The sequence below is a fragment of the Necator americanus genome, chromosome II, assembly GCF_031761385.1.
Source record: "Necator americanus strain Aroian chromosome II, whole genome shotgun sequence".
NCBI classification, from domain to species: Eukaryota; Metazoa; Nematoda; class Chromadorea; order Rhabditida; family Ancylostomatidae; genus Necator; species Necator americanus.
Window position 1 is genome coordinate 2,378,527 of NC_087372.1, and position 18,406 is coordinate 2,396,932.

At 42.8% G+C, this 18,406-nt stretch overlaps 3 protein-coding genes across 5 annotated transcripts; 1 reads left to right on the forward strand and 2 right to left on the reverse strand.

The window, feature by feature from the left end:
* Positions 1-835: 835 nt before the first annotated feature.
* On the forward strand, positions 836-6,328 carry RB195_016651 (uncharacterized protein; the record flags this gene model as incomplete). Of its 2 annotated transcripts, none has more annotated exons than XM_064183277.1 (11): positions 836-1,006; positions 1,063-1,155; positions 1,214-1,299; positions 1,365-2,789; positions 2,969-4,092; positions 4,144-4,225; positions 4,457-4,532; positions 4,589-4,738; positions 4,935-5,045; positions 6,075-6,160; positions 6,229-6,328. In XM_064183277.1, 11 exons carry the CDS (start codon positions 836-838, stop codon positions 6,326-6,328), a joined length of 3,504 nt encoding a protein of 1,167 aa, XP_064039158.1. The 2 variants fall into 2 exon arrangements, with proteins under 2 accessions (XP_064039158.1, XP_064039159.1); XM_064183278.1 differs by having other exon boundaries at positions 1,365-2,777; positions 2,828-4,092.
* Positions 6,329-7,273: 945 nt separating this feature from the next.
* Positions 7,274-12,179, reverse strand: RB195_016652 (uncharacterized protein; the record flags this gene model as incomplete). 2 transcript variants are annotated; one of them, XM_064183279.1, is made up of 4 exons in its annotated part: positions 7,274-7,465; positions 7,527-7,670; positions 7,734-7,906; positions 12,122-12,179. In XM_064183279.1, 4 exons carry the CDS (start codon positions 12,177-12,179, stop codon positions 7,274-7,276), a joined length of 567 nt encoding a protein of 188 aa, XP_064039160.1. The 2 variants fall into 2 exon arrangements, with proteins under 2 accessions (XP_064039160.1, XP_013304745.2); XM_013449291.2 differs by having other exon boundaries at positions 7,734-7,942.
* A 2,034-nt stretch (positions 12,180-14,213) lies between these two features.
* RB195_016653 (uncharacterized protein) lies at positions 14,214-16,212 on the reverse strand (the record flags this gene model as incomplete). The annotated part of the gene is made up of 5 exons (XM_013449292.2): positions 14,214-14,342; positions 14,409-14,600; positions 14,694-14,843; positions 15,786-15,983; positions 16,039-16,212. The coding sequence occupies 5 exons, from the start codon at positions 16,210-16,212 to the stop codon at positions 14,214-14,216; spliced, it is 843 nt and encodes a 280-aa protein (XP_013304746.2).
* Between the last annotated feature and the right edge of the window lie 2,194 nt (positions 16,213-18,406).

Sequence of the window (18,406 nt, forward strand, 5' to 3'; positions counted from 1 at the left end):
ACGCAGCTCCCGTTTTCCGTAATGCTCCCTTAATGAAAGTGACCACAAGACAGTTATACATTAATAGTGATCTTTCACCATTTAAGTCTAGAAATCAACTTGCTTTACCGGTTGCGGTGGCTTTTAACGTTTCTGGAGAAAAGAAATTTCAGATCAAGTCTTGCACTAGGACGGGAATACAAAAATGGAAATCTTGCACCGACAGCGGCTAATATGCAAAAAATGGTGAGTTTAACATTTGAACTTCCAGACATTCTTAGAAGGGCTTTGTCGAGATTTACAGAATACCAATCCGGTTTTTGCTCTTGATGGTAACAAAAGAAATAAAGGTGTCTACAGCGTACATGGAAGCAACTCCGCTGTTTTTTTGACAACCCATTATATCGATCTTGGGTTCTCTTTTGCTAACTAGGATTCACGAAGTAGTCATTGAAGATGGCAGAAAAACACATTAACCCCATTGTCACACACTAGGGGCCCGATGTGCATCGATCTCTCCAACAAGACAATTGTTTTTATCAACATAGTTGATGAAATAAAGCTGCGCAACGAAAATTAGTGGTACAATTATCCAAAAATGCAACTCTTTTCACAAGTAATAATGGTGAGAATCTCTCTTCTTTCTATTTCTTATCCTTATTTCATCAATTTTTTAGGTGTAAAGAGTTGCTTTGCAGGACAAATTGATTTGTCCATGATCTTGAGGTCACAGACTCTATTACAAAAATTCTTTCCACTTTTGTCTAAATTCTTTCTAAAAAAAAATAACGTCACGAAACCTGCTTACTAATGAACCAAACAATTACTATTACTAATGAACTACTAACAATTACTAATGAACCAAGCACCGTCCATTAAGGTGTACGACTGCGCTGTGGAATCGTCTGCAATTCGAAGTGCAAAAACATGCACTGGCGAATGGTCTGATCCTTCAACTCGTCCTGGATTGAAGGAGAACTATAACAAGGTCAAAGATGAGTTGACTACAAGTGGAGTGGCTGAGAAGGTGAGCCAATGCTGCATCCTCTTGCTCACCTCTTTATGTGGCTGGTTGCTTTTCAGGCGATGCCTATTTGGTGGGACCAGTTTTTTAGGAATGAAGTACCATCGAACATGATATTTACAAGCAACAATTCCTTGAATCATTTCACAAATGTAACGATTGGAAAAATTGCTAACCTGATCAAATCAGTTTTCTTTGGTAAGCTTTCAGATGGCCCGCCACAACAATACAAGGCTTGGCTGCGCTATCAAAAAATGCAATGCTTTTTACGCTGTCGTCTGCCAATATGGAGGGGGGTAAGGTTTTATGCAATTGCTAATAAAACCGATGTCATCACGTATAAAAACCTCAAGAAATTAAGGGGTGATGTGGTCGGAAAGGACATCTACGAAATTGGTGCTGTATGTTCAAAATGTCCTGGTGGAACAACTTGCGATAGTGTGGTAGGACTATGTGAAAGAACCGCCGCCTCTGTGGGAGCTATAGCTGAAGCAGGAGTTTCTCGTCCAAACGCAAATACTACTACTCCCTCTACCCGGGCTCCAGAAGCTATGTGCACCTGCGGAACCGTCAAAGTCGATAGTACTCCGGCAACAAAAATTATTACTACAAGGACAGCAAAAGCTAGCACCACTCCGGGCGCAAAAAGTACTACGCCTAGAACCGCAAAAGCTAGTACTACTTCGAATGCAAGAAAAACTACCGCCATTACTGCAAAGGCTAGCACCACTCGAGCTGCAGAAATAACTACTACCAAATCTGCTAAAGTCAGCAGCACTCCGGTTGCAAGGATTACTATTACTAGAAAAGCAAAAGTTAGTACTACTTCCGCGGCAGGAAAAACTACCACGAGGGCTCCAAAACCTGGAAGTACTCCGACGGCACGAAAAACCACCACGAGGGCTTCAAAACCTGGAAGTACTCCGACGGCACGAAAAACCACCACGACGGCTCCAAAACCTGGAAGTACTCCGACGGCACGAAAAACTACCACGAGGGCTCCAAAACCTGGAAGTACTCCGACGGCACGAAAAACTACCACGAGGGCTCCAAAACCTGGAAGTACTCCGACGGCACGAAAAACCACCACGAGGGCCCCAAAACCTGGCACTACTCCGACGGCACGAAAAACCACCACGAGGGCCCCGAAACCTTTCACTACTCCGATGGCACGAAAAACCACCACGAGGAGTGCAATGCCTAATACTACTCGGGCTTCAGAAATACTCACTACTAGATCTCCAAAAGTCAGTAGCACTCCGGCGGCAGGAAAAACTACTAGGAGGGGTGCAATGCCTAGTACTACTCGGGCATCTCCCAAAGTCAGTAGCACTCCGGCAGCAGGAAAAACTACTAGGAGGGGTGCAATGCCTAGTACTACTCGGGTATCTCCCAAAGTCAGTAGCACTCCGGCAGCAGGAAAAACTACCACGAGGGCTCCAAAACCTGGCACTACTCCGACGGCACGAAAAACCACCACGAGGGCCCCAAAACCTGGCACTACTCCGACGGCACGGAAAACCACCACGAGGGCTCCAAAACCTGGCACTACTCCGACGGCACGAAAAACCACCACGAGGAGTGCAATGCCTAATACTACTCGGGCTTCAGAAATACTCACTACTAGATCTCCAAAAGTCAGTAGCACTCCGGCGGCAGGAAAAACTACTAGGAGGGGTGCAATGCCTAGTACTACTCGGGCATCTCCCAAAGTCAGTAGCACTCCGGCAGCAGGAAAACTACTAGGAGGGGTGCAATGCCTAGTACTACTCGGGTATCTCCCAAAGTCAGTAGCACTCCGGCAGCAGGAAAAACTACCACGAGGGCTCCAAAACCTGGCACTACTCCGACGGCACGAAAACCACCACAGGGCCCCGAAACCTTTCCTACTCCGACGGCACGAAAAACCACCACGAGGAGTGCAATGCCTAATACTACTCGGGCTTCAGAAATACTCACTACCAGATCTCCAAAAGTCAGTAGCACTCCGGCGGCAGGAAAAACTACTAGGAGGGGTGCAATGCCTAGTACTACTCGGGCATCTCCCAAAGTCAGTAGCACTCCGGCAGCAGGAAAAACTACTAGGAGGGGTGCAATGCCTAGTACTACTCGGGCATCTCCCAAAGTCAGTAGCACTCCGGCAGCAGGAAAAACTACCACGAGGGCTCCAAAACCTGGCACTACTCCGACGGCACGAAAAACCACCACGAGGGCCCCGAAACCTTTCACTACGCCGACGGCACGAAAAACCACCACGAGGAGTGCAATGCCTAATACTACTCGGGCTTCAGAAATACTCACTTCTAGATCTCCAAAAGTCAGTAGCACTCCGGCGGCAGGAAAAACTACTAGGAGGGGTGCAATGCCTAGTACTACTCGGGCATCTCCCAAAGTCAGTAGCACTCCGGCAGCAGGAAAAACTACTAGGAGGGGTGCAATGCCTAGTACTACTCGGGTATCTCCCAAAGTCAGTAGCACTCCGGCAGCAGGAAAAACTACCACGAGGGCTCCAAAACCTGGCACTACTCCGACGGCACGAAAAACCACCACGAGGGCCCCGAAACCTTTCACCACTCCAACGGCACGAAAAACCTCCACGAGGAGTGCAATCCCTAATACTACTCGGGCTTCAGAAATACTCACTTCTAGATCTCCAAAAGTCAGTAGCACTCCGGCGGCAAGAAAAACTACTACTAGGGGTGCTATGCCTAGTACTAGTCGGGTATCTCCCAAGGTCAGTAGCACTCCGGCAGCAGGAAAAACTACCACGAGGGCCCCAAAACCTGGCACTACTCCGACGGCACGAAAAACTACAAGAGCTGCTAGGCCTAGTACTACTCGGACCTCAGAAATACTTACTACTAGATCTCCAAAATTCAGTAGCACTCCGGCTCCAGGAAAAACTACCACGAGGGCCGCAAAAGTTAGTACTCCTCCAGCTGTAGGAAAAACTACGACTAGGGAGGCAAAACCTAGCACTACTCAAGGTGCAGAAATGATCACTACCACAACTGCTAAAGCTAATACTACTCCGGCTGCAAAAACTAGTACAACCGCAGAATCTGGAACCACTCCGACTGAACCATTGGGTAACTTCACTTGGATTCCGAATCTGTAAAATTTCAGCAGTGCTTATTCAGATTGTTCTGACTATGCTGGAATGTCGACTTCACTTTCAAAAGAGGTCCGTCAAAGTTTCATTCAGAAACACAATGCTTTGAGGTAAGCATTGAGTTCCTGTGTTTTCTGTTGAACACGTGGATGCTACAGTGCAATTTTCTTGAACTGTTTGTCTCAAATCGAACATCAAATACGATTGGCGAATCTATGGATTGAATCAAGCATATCAGCACAGTAAAAAGAGATAAAAATAGAATTGCAGCAAACAAGGAAAAAAAATCGTAAATGTCAATTTTCAACCAACTGATACAATTAAATTATTGCATTGTACAGGTCAAATCTAGCTAGAGGGAGAGAAAAAAATGGAAAGTATGAATTGGCACCACCAGCAGCAAACATTCAAAAGATGGTAAGTCAAATATTTCCGTATTATTTTAAATGTCCTTCCTATACATTTGCTTGCAGAAATACGACTGTGCCATAGAGGCATCAGCGTTGAACCATGCAAAGACCTGTAGTACTTCTTTATCGCATCCATCCGATCGTCCAGGACTCAAGGAAAATATAATTCACATCAAGAGCCATGATTTGGATGAGGTTACCGCTGCTAGCAAGGTGAATATAGTCGGCGTTTATTGTGTTCAACCGTGTGGAAGTGGCGTGTTTACCTCAGCGCACCCTCTTTCTTCACTTAACACGCTCTTTTTTCCCCTCGTGACATATCACACTCTTCCAGTTATCTACACGAGTGCTTCCTAGACACAAATAACTGAAAAACAAGCCAATACGAGAATTAGTGTGTAATTTTTAGGCGATGGACAAATGGTGGTCGGAGCTGGCTGTATCGGGTGTACGATCGGATATGCTTTTCACGTCTCGTATCCGTCATCGGATAAATAATATAGTCACTCATTGGTCTAAAGTAAGTTTTAATTAGTGCGTAGGATAGACTTGAAGTTTAACTTCTTATCTACTGTGTTAATCACTTAGAAGAAATAGATAGAATTGACACAAGCAACAAAAAGAACGAAAACGACATCAAGTACGCCCCAGTCGCGTAAGCGGCTGGCCCGAAGCGGGGCGGTGAAGACAGCGATTGGAATCGAAGTGGGACCCGCAGCGATTGGTGATGCTAACAGGGGTCCCTCCACGATACCAATCACTACAGTCCACCTTAAGTCATTCCTCGAAGCGAACCCTTCACATTACCTCTCTAATGAAAACCATCAACAGTAGTCAACTAGAGCATCAAAGAATTAGGCAGCGTTCAGCATTATATTTACACACGCTTATACAGGCAATGAATAAATAAAGGGTAAAAGATAAAGTATTTGGCGTTAATCAATCCGCCTGGGATCCGCCACCACGTTCACTTCAATTCAAAATCGTTTGAGGTTACGACAGTGTAATTGATCTATACAATGACTTGCTGAGGCTAGCCTACGTGTAAAGTCAGTGTTGTTATCCTCGAGACAAATCTAGTAACAATCTATCGATCTCGAAAAGATTAAATTCTTTGTTGTCATTGGGTTTTCGAACCATTGTTCGTGCACTCCCAGTCGAATATTTTACCGACTGCACTACACTGTCCCTTAAGAAATGGAGGTGAGCTTGGGAAGTGTCGTACTCCACGTAGGACTCAATAGAAACAGAAACGTATGCTGTTTCGATTAAAAGAAGGTCATTCGTGGTGATTTTTAATCGCCGCCAAATGTATTCAGCAACCCGACGCATCTGTCTCAACGTATGTTCTCATCCACCCTTCCTTTTTTTCTCTTGTCCTCTTTCTCTGCCCCGCAAACATTCCTTTCTTCTTCTTTTCTGGACCATACGAATGGGCATCGCTCCTGACGTGGTTCTTCTCGCCGAGTTTTGCTGGAGGAGATGTTTTGTGGAATTCAGGAGCTTTTACGTCATCTTTTGTTATTATTATTTTATTCCACTCTTATAGATGGCTTGGCACTATAACAGCAGGTTGGGATGTGCCATTCATCGCTGCAAGAAAACCTATTCTGTTGTTTGCCATTATGGACCCGGGTAAGTGAGATTTATTCCCCATTTTTTATTGCACTCTTTAATGCAACCTCAAATCCCTCCCTTTTCAGTGGAAACGTGGTCGGCGAGTACATATACAGGGTGGGAGCAGTATGTTCTGCTTGTCCATCTGGCACCAGGTGCGATAAGAATACAGGACTATGTGTATAACAGATATAGATGGGTTAATTTTTGATAAAAATTAATAAATGTTTATCCATACAGCTACAGATCTACAGTAACAAATATTAAAATAGTAACAGTAGTAAATAACAGATGTTGAAATACCGAACCTACTGAAAAGAAAACGAATTTCTACACTAGTGTTGGAGGTAAGTGATTCGCTTTCGTGGGATAGAACCAATTATTTCTCAGGTACATACTTAATTAGGAAAGTATAGCCCAAAGATAAGAGGTCACCATATCGTTCTGTATGCTCAGCACCAAAATACAAAGAGCTCAAGGATTTTGTCTTTGAAACAACACTTCCACAGTTAGTGTTGGTCTTTTTTTATTGTATATCGGGGGGAAACTGTACTATTTTTAGAGATTAGTGAAACTGTTCTGGTTGGAATTTATGAGTGAAGTAAGCAGTTACTCCGCCATCCAAGGAACGATTTCGTGCAAACAGATTCTTGCGGAATCTCATTCGAAGTGCTCACATCGCTTATTATTCCACTTTTTTCTCTCTACGGAGCAACTACACCGATTATAAATTTCTACACCGATCATCTTCAGTCGAACGAGCATGTCCTGGTTTAATTTCATGAGTGTCTGCTGACCAAGTTCCAGATGTTGGGAAGAGTGAGAAGTTACAATGGGAAGAAATTGTGCTGCACTATTTTCTGGAAACTTGAATATAAATTGAAACTTGAATTGGCAATATCATTTATCTATGTCTGAACACCAACAGCCGTTCAAAACAAACACGACTATCAGTGACACTTTTCTTTTAGTTTTTGAATATATTCCTTTTATCGTATTTGTCGCTTTGCTTCCTAGAGGCTCCGAGGAGCTTTTTTCAAACTCCGTGCAGTTTTACTCCTTTACATTTATTTTATGTACAATTTATGTATCCAATAATCAGTAAGAAGTCAGTAAATTTGAACCATTGCACTACGTCTTAGTTACGGTTGGCTTCGCAACAGACTTGACGCTCTTTACTGCCTTGGATTTGACTGTCCTCTTCCCCTTCACCTTTGGCACAGTTTCTATTGCGGGACTCTTCGCTTTTTCTTCTGCATTAGGTTTAGTAGCTACAGCTTTTTTGCCTACTTTCGGTTCGTCAGTAGCGTTCTTTGCAACAGGCTGGAAGTTTGATGTTAATCATAAGTCAGCGAACGCCGACGACGTACTAGACAGATTGTACCTTCTTCACCCTTGGAGTTGCAGTCTTCTTCTGTGCGCGGTCAGAGACGACTTTAAAGCTTGGAGTTCCTCCAGTTCCACCAAGTTGTTTCAGTTCTCCCTTGGCAACACCTCTGGTGAGTGCGCGTTTCAAATTCCCGTTGATCTGAAGCTTGGCAACAGTTACGATGTAATGTCAATGTATAGCAGGACCTCTTACGACGCTCACCATAGTTACATTGTCTCCTAATTTGTAGTGTTGCGTTATGTACTTCAAAATAGTTGGCCCAGATGATCCAGACTTCCCCTTCAATTGTGTTATTGCTTCGTTTATCATGATTGCGTAAGTCGGATGCTCTGGAGCCGTCCTCGGTTTGCGTGGAGCTCTTGCCTTGGGTGCATCTGGAGACGAAGCAGAGATAGCAGCAACCGACATGACTGTAGTAAAGTAGGTGTAGTAATGAGTAGACATCACCGAGATGAACTGCATATATAGAGGTATCGATGTGTTTATCAGAATGGAAGATAAACAAACAGAATCATATTGGTTTAGTAGGCACGCAAATTTGTAGAGGTCACGCACTTGTGCATGTGAGTAGGGTCGCACTTCAATTTCAGGCCCAGATTACAACCAATTGAGTTATAGGAGCGCTGCAACTTACCTTCAGACGTAAGACATCAAAAACTTGAATCAAATAAGAAAACATTCCATCATCATGCTGCCTTTACAGCAGTACACAGTTAAAGTGACGAGGTTTGAACCTCTAATGGACAATACAGGGTTCGAAGATTTGGGATTCAGAGGGAAAATGAAAATTGAAAATTAAAAGATTAAGTCAAAAATTTGCGAATGAAATTCTTCTTAACCCTCTCATCGTCCTGAAAAACGCTTTGCAGACACAGTGCGCGCGCTACGTTCTACAAGGTAAAAGGTAAAAGTCTCGTAAAAGTCCGCACGTCCATGTTTTCCATGGCGATTTGAAAAATTTGAGCGTGAAAATGGTCAAACTTCTGAACTTCACCATGGAACTTTTATAATCTATGTGAAAGGCACAGGATCAGTATTTTTTGGTGTGCTGCCTATAACCACATGAAGTATAGTGGGGTCGAAACGGCATGAATCACAAGTGCAGTTGCGGTGCATTTGCGGGTGGGCTCGAAACGGCGCGATGGAGGAAGCAGTTGGGACCGCGTTGGGACCGCGTTGAGTCGCAAATAGCAGCGTTGGGTGGTGCCAGCAAGGGTTTCACCATGCTCCTAGCCACTACGCTACACCAAAGCGCCTCGAGAAAAGTCATTTTGGCCCTACTATACTGTTGTAGGTCAAGCATGCTGCAATCCATCTACAGACGCAAGTAGCACTCGTTGAGTGCTAATGTTCCAAGCATTTTATGAAAAGATTGATGTGCCTTTTTGATTTTTTCTTTATTTAATTTGCTGCGCTCGATATTTGTTCATGTTTTCTTTATTACTTGGGGTTTCTACCCGCGAAATTTGTCCTCCTGGCTCTGGAACTACTTCTATTGTTATTCATCGTTATGGATATCACGAACAAGCTATGCTAAACCTGCACTTTTATAGGCGGAAGTTCCCCGTACTATCTTCAAAGAATATTGTAACATGCATACTGTCAGAGATGATAACTTGATAGGAGAATCCATGAAGGAAGAAACACAAGGGTATTTAACAAGAAACGTTCGTTTTCTTCTCGACAACCGCCGTTATTCAAAGTCAACGATACATAGTAGAAGAGACTACCAGGTAGAAGTCGGAATTTCTGGAACAGTAACGAATGGATTGGTTGTGGACGTCATCGGGAGAAATGCACAAGTGCATTAGACAATTAGACGACATTCGAACATCGGGTGATTCAAAAAAGACAGCAGATATATTATCCATGGAAGTTTTTCAGCGCCCGCCGGCAGTCAGTATTCTTTCATTTTTTCTTGGCAAATATAATAAAGAGACAAATTAATTAACTAAATGATAGAAAACACATTCTCCAACACCAAATATTCTGATTTCGCAGGAACGGAATAAAAGACAAACTCACCACACAAATATTACCGAACTGGCAACTACAAGAACTTATATGTCAGCACCGAATTTTTTCAACCGGGTAAACGCCTCACGTCGGGAGGGCAAAGGACAGATGAATTCTAAAAGAGAAATATGTACCACAATAGAAACATCGAGCGAGTGTGGAGCAGTTGGTTAGAGGTCCGCTGTAGCCACACGGTCGATGGTTCGAAAACGCCTCAGTGCCAACCAAACCTCTGCTACCCTCCGACGTGAATAAATTGGTACCAGACTTGTCCATGAGGATAAAAACAATGACTTCGTCATCAGCTGGTTCCCAAAAGTCATTGTATAGGCCAACACGTGTTCCAAAACCTCAGTGATTACGAATTGCAGTAGAACGCGTCAGCGCATCCCAAGCGGATTGAGGCGCCACTGACTTTATCTTTCTTTTCTTAACAGACACATCATGGGAAAATGTTTGCGGATATTTGAAGTCGACTGAGATATTTTATGCCGGAGTACATCTGGCTATGACCACAGCTAATAACTATCCTCTGTGTAAATCTGTATGTGCTTCGAAAGCTTGTACAGTAACCTCATTCTATTTATTTTTCATCGGTTCATTCTTGGGTTACACCGTACTTCTTCCATTTCTTCGGCATTTCATAAGGCCTATTTATGCTGCAACTGCCGGATATCTGATCCTACTTCTGAGTACTTACTTTGGCTTCGGAGTGTCGGCTTTTTACACTGTGGTGCACGTGTGCATCTGTCTGTTCATTGTGATTTCTTTGTTGCTGCTGCCAGCGCCAAAATCACAATGAAACTGGAACAGTCACGGAAATATGTGTGTGAATGTGCTTCATGTATGTTAGCATGATTGTGTTTACACCAAGACAAATTCTAAAGCTGGAAAGTAGCCATCAAAGTCCTACGAAACATCTGTAATTAAAGGCAGCACACCATGAATTTGACGTGATATGGATTTCTCATGGAAAGATTCTATACGAGGTCGTAGATTGCGGAAAACCACGTGGTTCCGCTCATCTCTCCGTGATTGTCGGAAGAAACGGCACGGAAATCGTTGTAGTTCCTGCAAGGTGCGTTAGAACGCGCCTCTATGTGCACGTTCCGTCAGGTGTTCGCTAGTCCATCCATAAGTTTAACTTGAATAGGCTGTTTAGAACACCTTCATCCTCGAAGACTTGCTCGTTGATGCGGGGTGTGTAAAAGGGTGGCGAACTATGTGAGTATGTAAGCCGTCTTTTGCAGCTACTACGGAGAGATGAACGGAACCACCTGGTTTTCCGCAATCTACGATCCTGTATAGAAGCTTTCCATGTGAAATCCATAACACATCAGTTTCGTAGTATGTTACTTTCAATAAGTTCCTTGAACTTCTGTCTCTATAGTATAAATCAGGGCATCATTCCCCGTGCATTCTTGTATACGCACGAAGAAGCACTCAAAGCAGCATGTAACGGAATGGACAATCTTGGAAAAAGAGAGGATTAGGGATGCAGATCACGAGTATCACGCCCAAATTCAGTTAATTGCCTGCTCATGCTCAGTCATGATGAAAGAAGTTGATCGCAGGCATCACATAAGTAGGCATCACTTAGATTAGTTTAGGTACATCTAAAGTTATCTGCAGTGAACTAATTTGAAAGATGGGTGTGTGTGCGAAAAGTTTACCTGTAAGAGCCTATTGAAAAATAGAAAGAAAATAGAAGAGAAGTAGATTCTTAAATGGACAGATGTAAAGTGTTAAAAACTAGTTTTCTTTTGCTTGAGGTCACACACACACAAAAATCATTGTAAATTACCATGCTTTGTATAATCCAAAAATGTAACCATGGGTCCCGTTGTTATTATACAGACTGCTCAACGAATCCTCGAACTTTTCAATAATCATATCTCAAGGCAACCTGAATCATATAACTTCTCGACGATGATCTGCGCTACCCAGACCGTAAAAGTGACTCGAATCTTCATTACACATCACTCGAATTATGCGTTATAAAAGAGATTCTTAGCTGTTATACTATTCACTATCTAAAGATCTCGCCGCAACCAATCCCTTCGTCACTCCTGCTACAGTGCTATTACATGCTGTTTTGCTCCCTCCCTCCAATCCCTCCCCACCCCCTTCCCGTCCCCTACCCCCTTTGAACATTTATTCACATTACAAGTATTTCAACATACAACAACATATTAGTCTGAAGTCTGAACAAAATCGTTCTCTTCTGCTTCTTTTTGCGTCTATCGTCACCATGAGCTATGCTACCAACGCCTTGCACCCATAAAGGCCATGTCATCACCTAGCGATTAGCATTACGTTCAATAACAATCTTGTACTGTCACTTGACAACACAAAGAAAATATCTCTAATGACAACATAACTTTCGGGAGAGAAGAACGCAGTAAAACAAAAGAACACAGTATTGCATTGGATGAATACTAATAGTAGAAATTCTAAGTGGAGTATGAAGAAATTTGATTTACTTGATTAGACCAAGGAGTCTAGATGTATAATAGAGTGCAACAAAACTCTTACATAAATGCATTGATGACGAATTGGAAAATAGGACTAACCACTGCATCGAAGCTTTCTTTCTCCAACTTTTCTTGCTGTAATCACCATTGGGTCCATTTGGGAATACGAACCTACACAGATGATACAGTTATAAACTCACGTTCATACATTTAGACAACTAATCAACAAATAAGCAACGAACCAAGCAAGAAGCGAAAAAAAAACAGAAAACGGAAGAGAAAACACGGAAGAGAAAAAAACAAAAACAAAGAATAGCGCAAGGTACAATGATAGTTGCTCTCAAATGCTTTGCATTCGCGCCAGTTACCCTAAATTTCAAATCACTCTCTGTGTTCTCGTCCAACTGTTCTCTTTCGTCCCGCTCTTTCGATTTCGCGGTTGTCGCGAACGTACACCTATTCAATGCGCACGCGACATCGCAAGCGCGTTGCGATCGGCAGTAAGTGGGCGAAGCTATTCGCGGAGCCACCCGTTTGGGCGCCAGTGACTGTGAGTCCTTTAGGAATTTATTTGTTACGCTAGTTGCTCTACTGAGATCGATGCATTCTCGAAGATCTGCCGAGACCTTCGTTACACATACACAAAAATTTCATCCATATCCGAAGGATATGGATGAAATGTTCGTGTATGTGATGACTCAAATGCATTCGCTAAACAATAAACGGGAGCGGCTTTACTGTACCCCAAGAGAATAAGGTGTTCAGGCAACTGATTTCCTACTCGTGTTCAAAATTGTGCCATAACAAGACCTTACGGAGAATTAGGTAGAGTGCGCGGACTAAAAACAGAATGTATTAGATCTTCTTAGCCTTTTAAAGTGGCAATGAAAAAACCACGTTTTAATGATCGTTTTATATGAAGATCAAGGGCGGGTGCAGCACAGTCAGTAGGAGGTCCGATGTAGTCTCATGGTCGATAGTTCGAAATCGCCCTAATGCCAAACAAACCTTTCATCCCTCCGGAGTCGATAAATCGGTACCAAACTTGTCTGGGAGGATGAAAACACCAGCTTGATATCTCGACTAGCCCTCGCAATTCATTGTACAGACAAACACGTATGTCGAAGCCCCAACGATTACGAATTGCAGTAAAACGCATCGGTTCCTCAAAAATGCTCTCAGGTCCGAGCTGAGTGAAGGGTGGGGGACGAACGAAGGGGAAAAAATGATCTAAGGACATTTGTTCTTTATAGGCAGTTCAGGTGTCCAGCGAAATAAGGGACAGTTACGAATGGAGTGATTCTGTGTGAACTCTCGCTGAAACTCGAACAAAATGGATTGTAGCATATTCAACGTAATAAGGACAGCCACGCTTCGACACGACACCTACTCAGTTAAGTAGTTGACGAGTTACATGCTTAAAGGATTAGAGGCTGCATGTTTGCAGGTGATCTGAGCTTAGATTCTTAAATGCAGCAACAAACTGAAGCCATAGTTTATGGTGAACATGTGTCCGGCCAAGTAACAACTTGCTGAGGCGAATGAGTCACAGCGGAATTTGCCGTGCATCTGGGAGTTTGAAACCCGCAGATCTACGAGTCATTTTCACGCTCGTACTTGTAGACTTATAGGTACCTCTTCGCACGCTATCGTTGCAAAATTTAAAAAAAAATCTGTTCTGGAATATACGGCAGCGGACATAGACTTTTGGAGAACTTGGGCTTCGGTGGGGTGTATGTTGGAGGGATCAAAAGCTTCCTTTGCACTATGGCTGTTTCGAACCATCGAATGTGTGGCTAGAACGGAGCTCTAACCCACTGCTCCACACCGGCCCTCGTTTATAAAAGAGCACGTGGAATTATCAACTTCAGAACGAAGACGACTTCTCCAGCTACCTTGTAAAAGCGACGGGAACGAAAGAATGGTAAAATAAAGGAGACTGGACTAAAACGATCGCTGCGGATAAAAAACTGGAGCTGATTTCCATTGATTGTTGTCGTTTTTCTTGCGAGGCAGAAAGTACGGTAATGCGAAAGCTTGAAGAGGATGAATGTTCCTTTTTTAGGAAGATTTCTAATTTCTGATTTCAACTGATTACTAATATCGATGCAAGACATCAATGTAGGATGTGCACATGTTTTTATATTTTTTATTAAAAACACTAAAAGAAGCGTTCTTGGTACAGGAGGTCTTATTTCGATTGGCGGTCTTGTTGCACTTGCACGTCTTCTGGATTGTACGATCCGAACAGTAGGAAGAACATTCCTTTCGCAATAATGAAACTGCATGATAGCACATTTTGGTATACATGACCCTTTGCCTGAAAAAAAAACACTTCCTGTACAGATGTCACATACACTTAAAGATTGAGAACGGCCGCACTTACCTCGCCTTGAATATGTTTGAAAACAAGCTGCATTGTCACTGCTGCAATTCCAGCGTACGTGAGCGTCAACAAAAAGTAGACGAACGTCAAATTCCCGGTGATCAAACCGATCAAGAAATTGACTCCAACGGCTGCACCAACCGAACCGCCTAGCAATGTCACACGATTTCCTTGAGCTGAAGCTGCGATTGACTGAAAAATGAATGTGAGTGAGTTATTGGGGAGGAAATGATACGTAATAAATTCTCGTCACTCATGAAAGGACATTAGTATTGCAGAACATACCGCGAATGATACTGTAACTATTGCCGGTGTGAGCACGGCAAACGGTGTAGCACTCAAATAGAGACTGTCGATAACGAATCCAGTGAGCACTCCTTGCAAAACCGCTAATGACAACAATTCAAGGCGAATATTCACGTCAGAGCCGCCAGACTAAAAGAAATATTTGACGCTGTAGCTTTACGATGAGATTGATCCTTGCAACACATCAGTTAAATCACGGATATCATTCTGATAAGACTATTCTATGTCATAATCCTATCTACCTTCCTTTCTCAAGCGCGCATACAAAAAATCGGTGCGGAATTGTGGCTGGGGAATATCGCTGCAGAGATGCGTAGAAATCTTTAGATTTTAGTAGAAAAAGCCAACAAAAGCATTCGAATGAAAGGTTAATATCTGGTAAGCGAAATTAAGTCGTAGTCCGGGGCTGAGGCTGTCTCTATACTCTTGTCGCGCCGCGCTGAGCTGTTGAGAAACGACAACGCGGAGCGGCATGAGGAAATTTTCCGCTGTATACGCACGTAAAGGACTTAGGCTCCTTGCCGTGCGCGGAGCGTTCAGGGGAATCCAGTGCTATCTGCCATCCTGCCACCGTGTGCAGTTTCTACCTTTGCGCCGCCGCCTTATACTCGGATGAGAACTATGAACACTACTTCAGGTGTCAGGCAGCAAAAGACGCCATAGGCGCAGCCTGCGGAAAAACGCATTCAAAGTGTCGCCGACACCTAGAGCGACGTTAATGCAATTCCTTTTCGTTTCTTTTCAAAACATGTTTCTTGTCCAATTTTGAAGGACTAAATTGGTGTCTTGGATATCTGGGAACCTCCTCTTTGCTATCTCCCTACGTCACGCAGCTAACATACAACAATTCGGAATAGGATCCCGAATACAACACACTTCAGGTAACTTCGAGAACTTCTTGGATGCACTGGACTAGATTATCCGAATCCTGTTATGGCTCCTGGTTTCCCTCTTGTAACACCTAGCAACAATGTGCCTACTATAACGAATTCCGCTTGTTTCCGTATAAAACCACTCAATTTCCTTGATTTAAGTAGTGTTTTCTTCCTTCTGAAACATACTACTGCTCACATGTTTGATTTCGTAGTGAGCATAGAGAGGAATTCCAACGAATGCAGCCAATGTAGCACCAAATTTCCCAATAAAAATGGATATAATAGGCCCAAATATGTATGAACCAAATCCAACGCCAACGTTTGCGAAAAAGACCATTACAGATGACCATGCGAACACTTCGATCACTGCTCTTTGAGGTGTAGAGACTGCACTCTGAAATCTACTTTATTGTTATGCGAACACAACTACATCGAACATGACAACATACCGTATCCTGTACCGCATCAATAATTTCCTGTGTTTGTGGTTCTATCTGGCTTTTTGTGTCTTCGATGTATTGAGGTGCTGACTCTCCGAACGCTTGACCACGCTGGCGTAATCCTTCCATCGCTGTTTCCAATTCTTGACGATAGCTTCCGTAAAGTTCAGCAACGGCTTCCATTTTCGTTAGTGTCCTATGTGAACTGCGAGTAACTTGACTGGAATAACCTACTCGGAAAATTCTCTATTTATAGACCCGGATTTCAAACAACGATGATGATAAGGATGGTGATAACGATAGATGAGTGATAGAGAGCACGATCCTCTCACCCTAACTATTAAAATGAGATAAATGAGAAATGCACTAAGGCATCAACTGAGTAAATGAGGCAACATCTTGAAATATTTTACAAACTGGGGCAAGGTCCCTTCCCTGGTCCTTGGTTCATTTTACCGTAACGGCTTTAGTCTCGTCCTTGTTCGTGTTCGGACAGCGGACATCACTCTGCGAGTTTCCGCAGATGAGCAAAAATTTCCAGACTCGTAGGATGGCGATGTGTAACAAAACGAAAAAACGTCAAACACAGATCAAATTTAAATCAAGAGGAGAAATCAAAGAGAGGTCATTTCTTCGATTGATAGCTCTAGCAGAAGGAAGTGCATGGTAAAACGGACGGGAAAACGAATGAAAACGAACCGTGGACTTCACTAGGCTTTCTGAAGGAATATTCAGCCGTATTCATGGACCATTGTGAGCATGGGCCTTTCCAACACAATTTTCTAGATGTCAAATCTTTTATGAATATTTTCTTTGAGGGACTCTCAAAATCACACAATACCATGCTTATAATAGTCTATGATTACGGCTGAATATTCTTTCAGCAAGGCACTAGTGAAGTCCACGAAAAGTCACCGAAACTCGCTTTCCTGTCCGTATTCCTCTAGTACTTCTAGTTGTAAGGGTGTTCCATGCTACCAGTGACAGACAACGATAAGGAGTGCGATTAAGAAGAGTGAAATCTTCTACGCACGTTCCGGCTTTTAGATAAATTTCTGGATCAAGAATCTTACCCAAAAATTGTGCTGATGAGTGCTCAGACCAAGAAAAGTGGATTATTTTTGAAAAATAACATGAACAGTAACTAGAACTTCTGGTTCACTTGATGATAATTTCTGTTATTACAGTTCCAAAGTAGAAATTATGTTCAGTTCAGTTTGTTTGTTTGTTTTTTTTTGAACTTTGTAATTACATTGTGTAGTGAATAGCACATAATAAAATTTGTTAAAATTTATTGAAAATATAAAAATTATTCCATGACCGTTCATATTTGTGTAAGAGTAACAGTTTTAAAGCTTGTCCCATACATTCCACTCCTTAATTGTTGCTGCGCTTTTATCAGAGTGAGATCCCACATATCTCTGCTCCATCCGCTGATTACGTAGTTGGAAATCTGAACATATTATCTGCAAACGCAACGGAACGAACGTACGAGTTACGTAATGGATTTAATGTTGGATCAGCTGAGCTGAGACAGACTCTAAAGAACCCTAAACAAACAGGGTCATTGCGCAAAGTATGTACGAGTTTGCCTCACATCTTGTCGAACGAATTTAGCTTTCGAGTAACCACTGCACAACAGAAGTCCGTATTTGTGTATGTGTTTGTTTTTGTGTGTTTTATAGATCTTATTAGCTTACTACTGCTAAACAAGTATTGAATGGTTGCAAAAGTTCGTGCCTGATTTTCATGAATGGCATTAAAATGTTTTGTTTGGTGGTACATGGTTTCAAATCTGACACGGGATAGTAGATTATGGAGAGGGGTTTGATTCCATCCTTCCTTCCTAAGTGCCGAAAAAAACTGGAAGGGTGTATAAGGTGCCGCTCTAATCGAAATCGTTGTAGAAAATAGTGCGTCAGAACGCGTTAATCAAGTCCTGGCCTTTTTTACGGCAATTAGGAAGAAATGGACGAAATCACCCCCTCGCCATAATCTCCGTATACTACTTCAATTCAGAATCCGTCCATTTGAGTTCGTGGAGTGATGCCTTTAAAGTGGATGTGTCCGACGTTAATCAATCCGCTTGCGATGGCTAGCCGATGTGTCAAGTCAATGTTTTTATCCTCCCAGACAAGTCTGGTGCCAATTCATCCACCCCGGAGGGATGAAAGGATTGGTAAGAACTGCAGGAAGCAGGTTATTACATACCATGATAATGTATACTAATACAATTATCCTTGTCCGAATGATGAACAGCAAATCACGCCTGCTAACAATCATTGCAGCGTCAAGGTCATTGCGACATTTATGCAGTAATCAATCTGATTTGAATTTTTGAAATTTTGAATTTGGTGACCTAGAATGAGAATGTGAT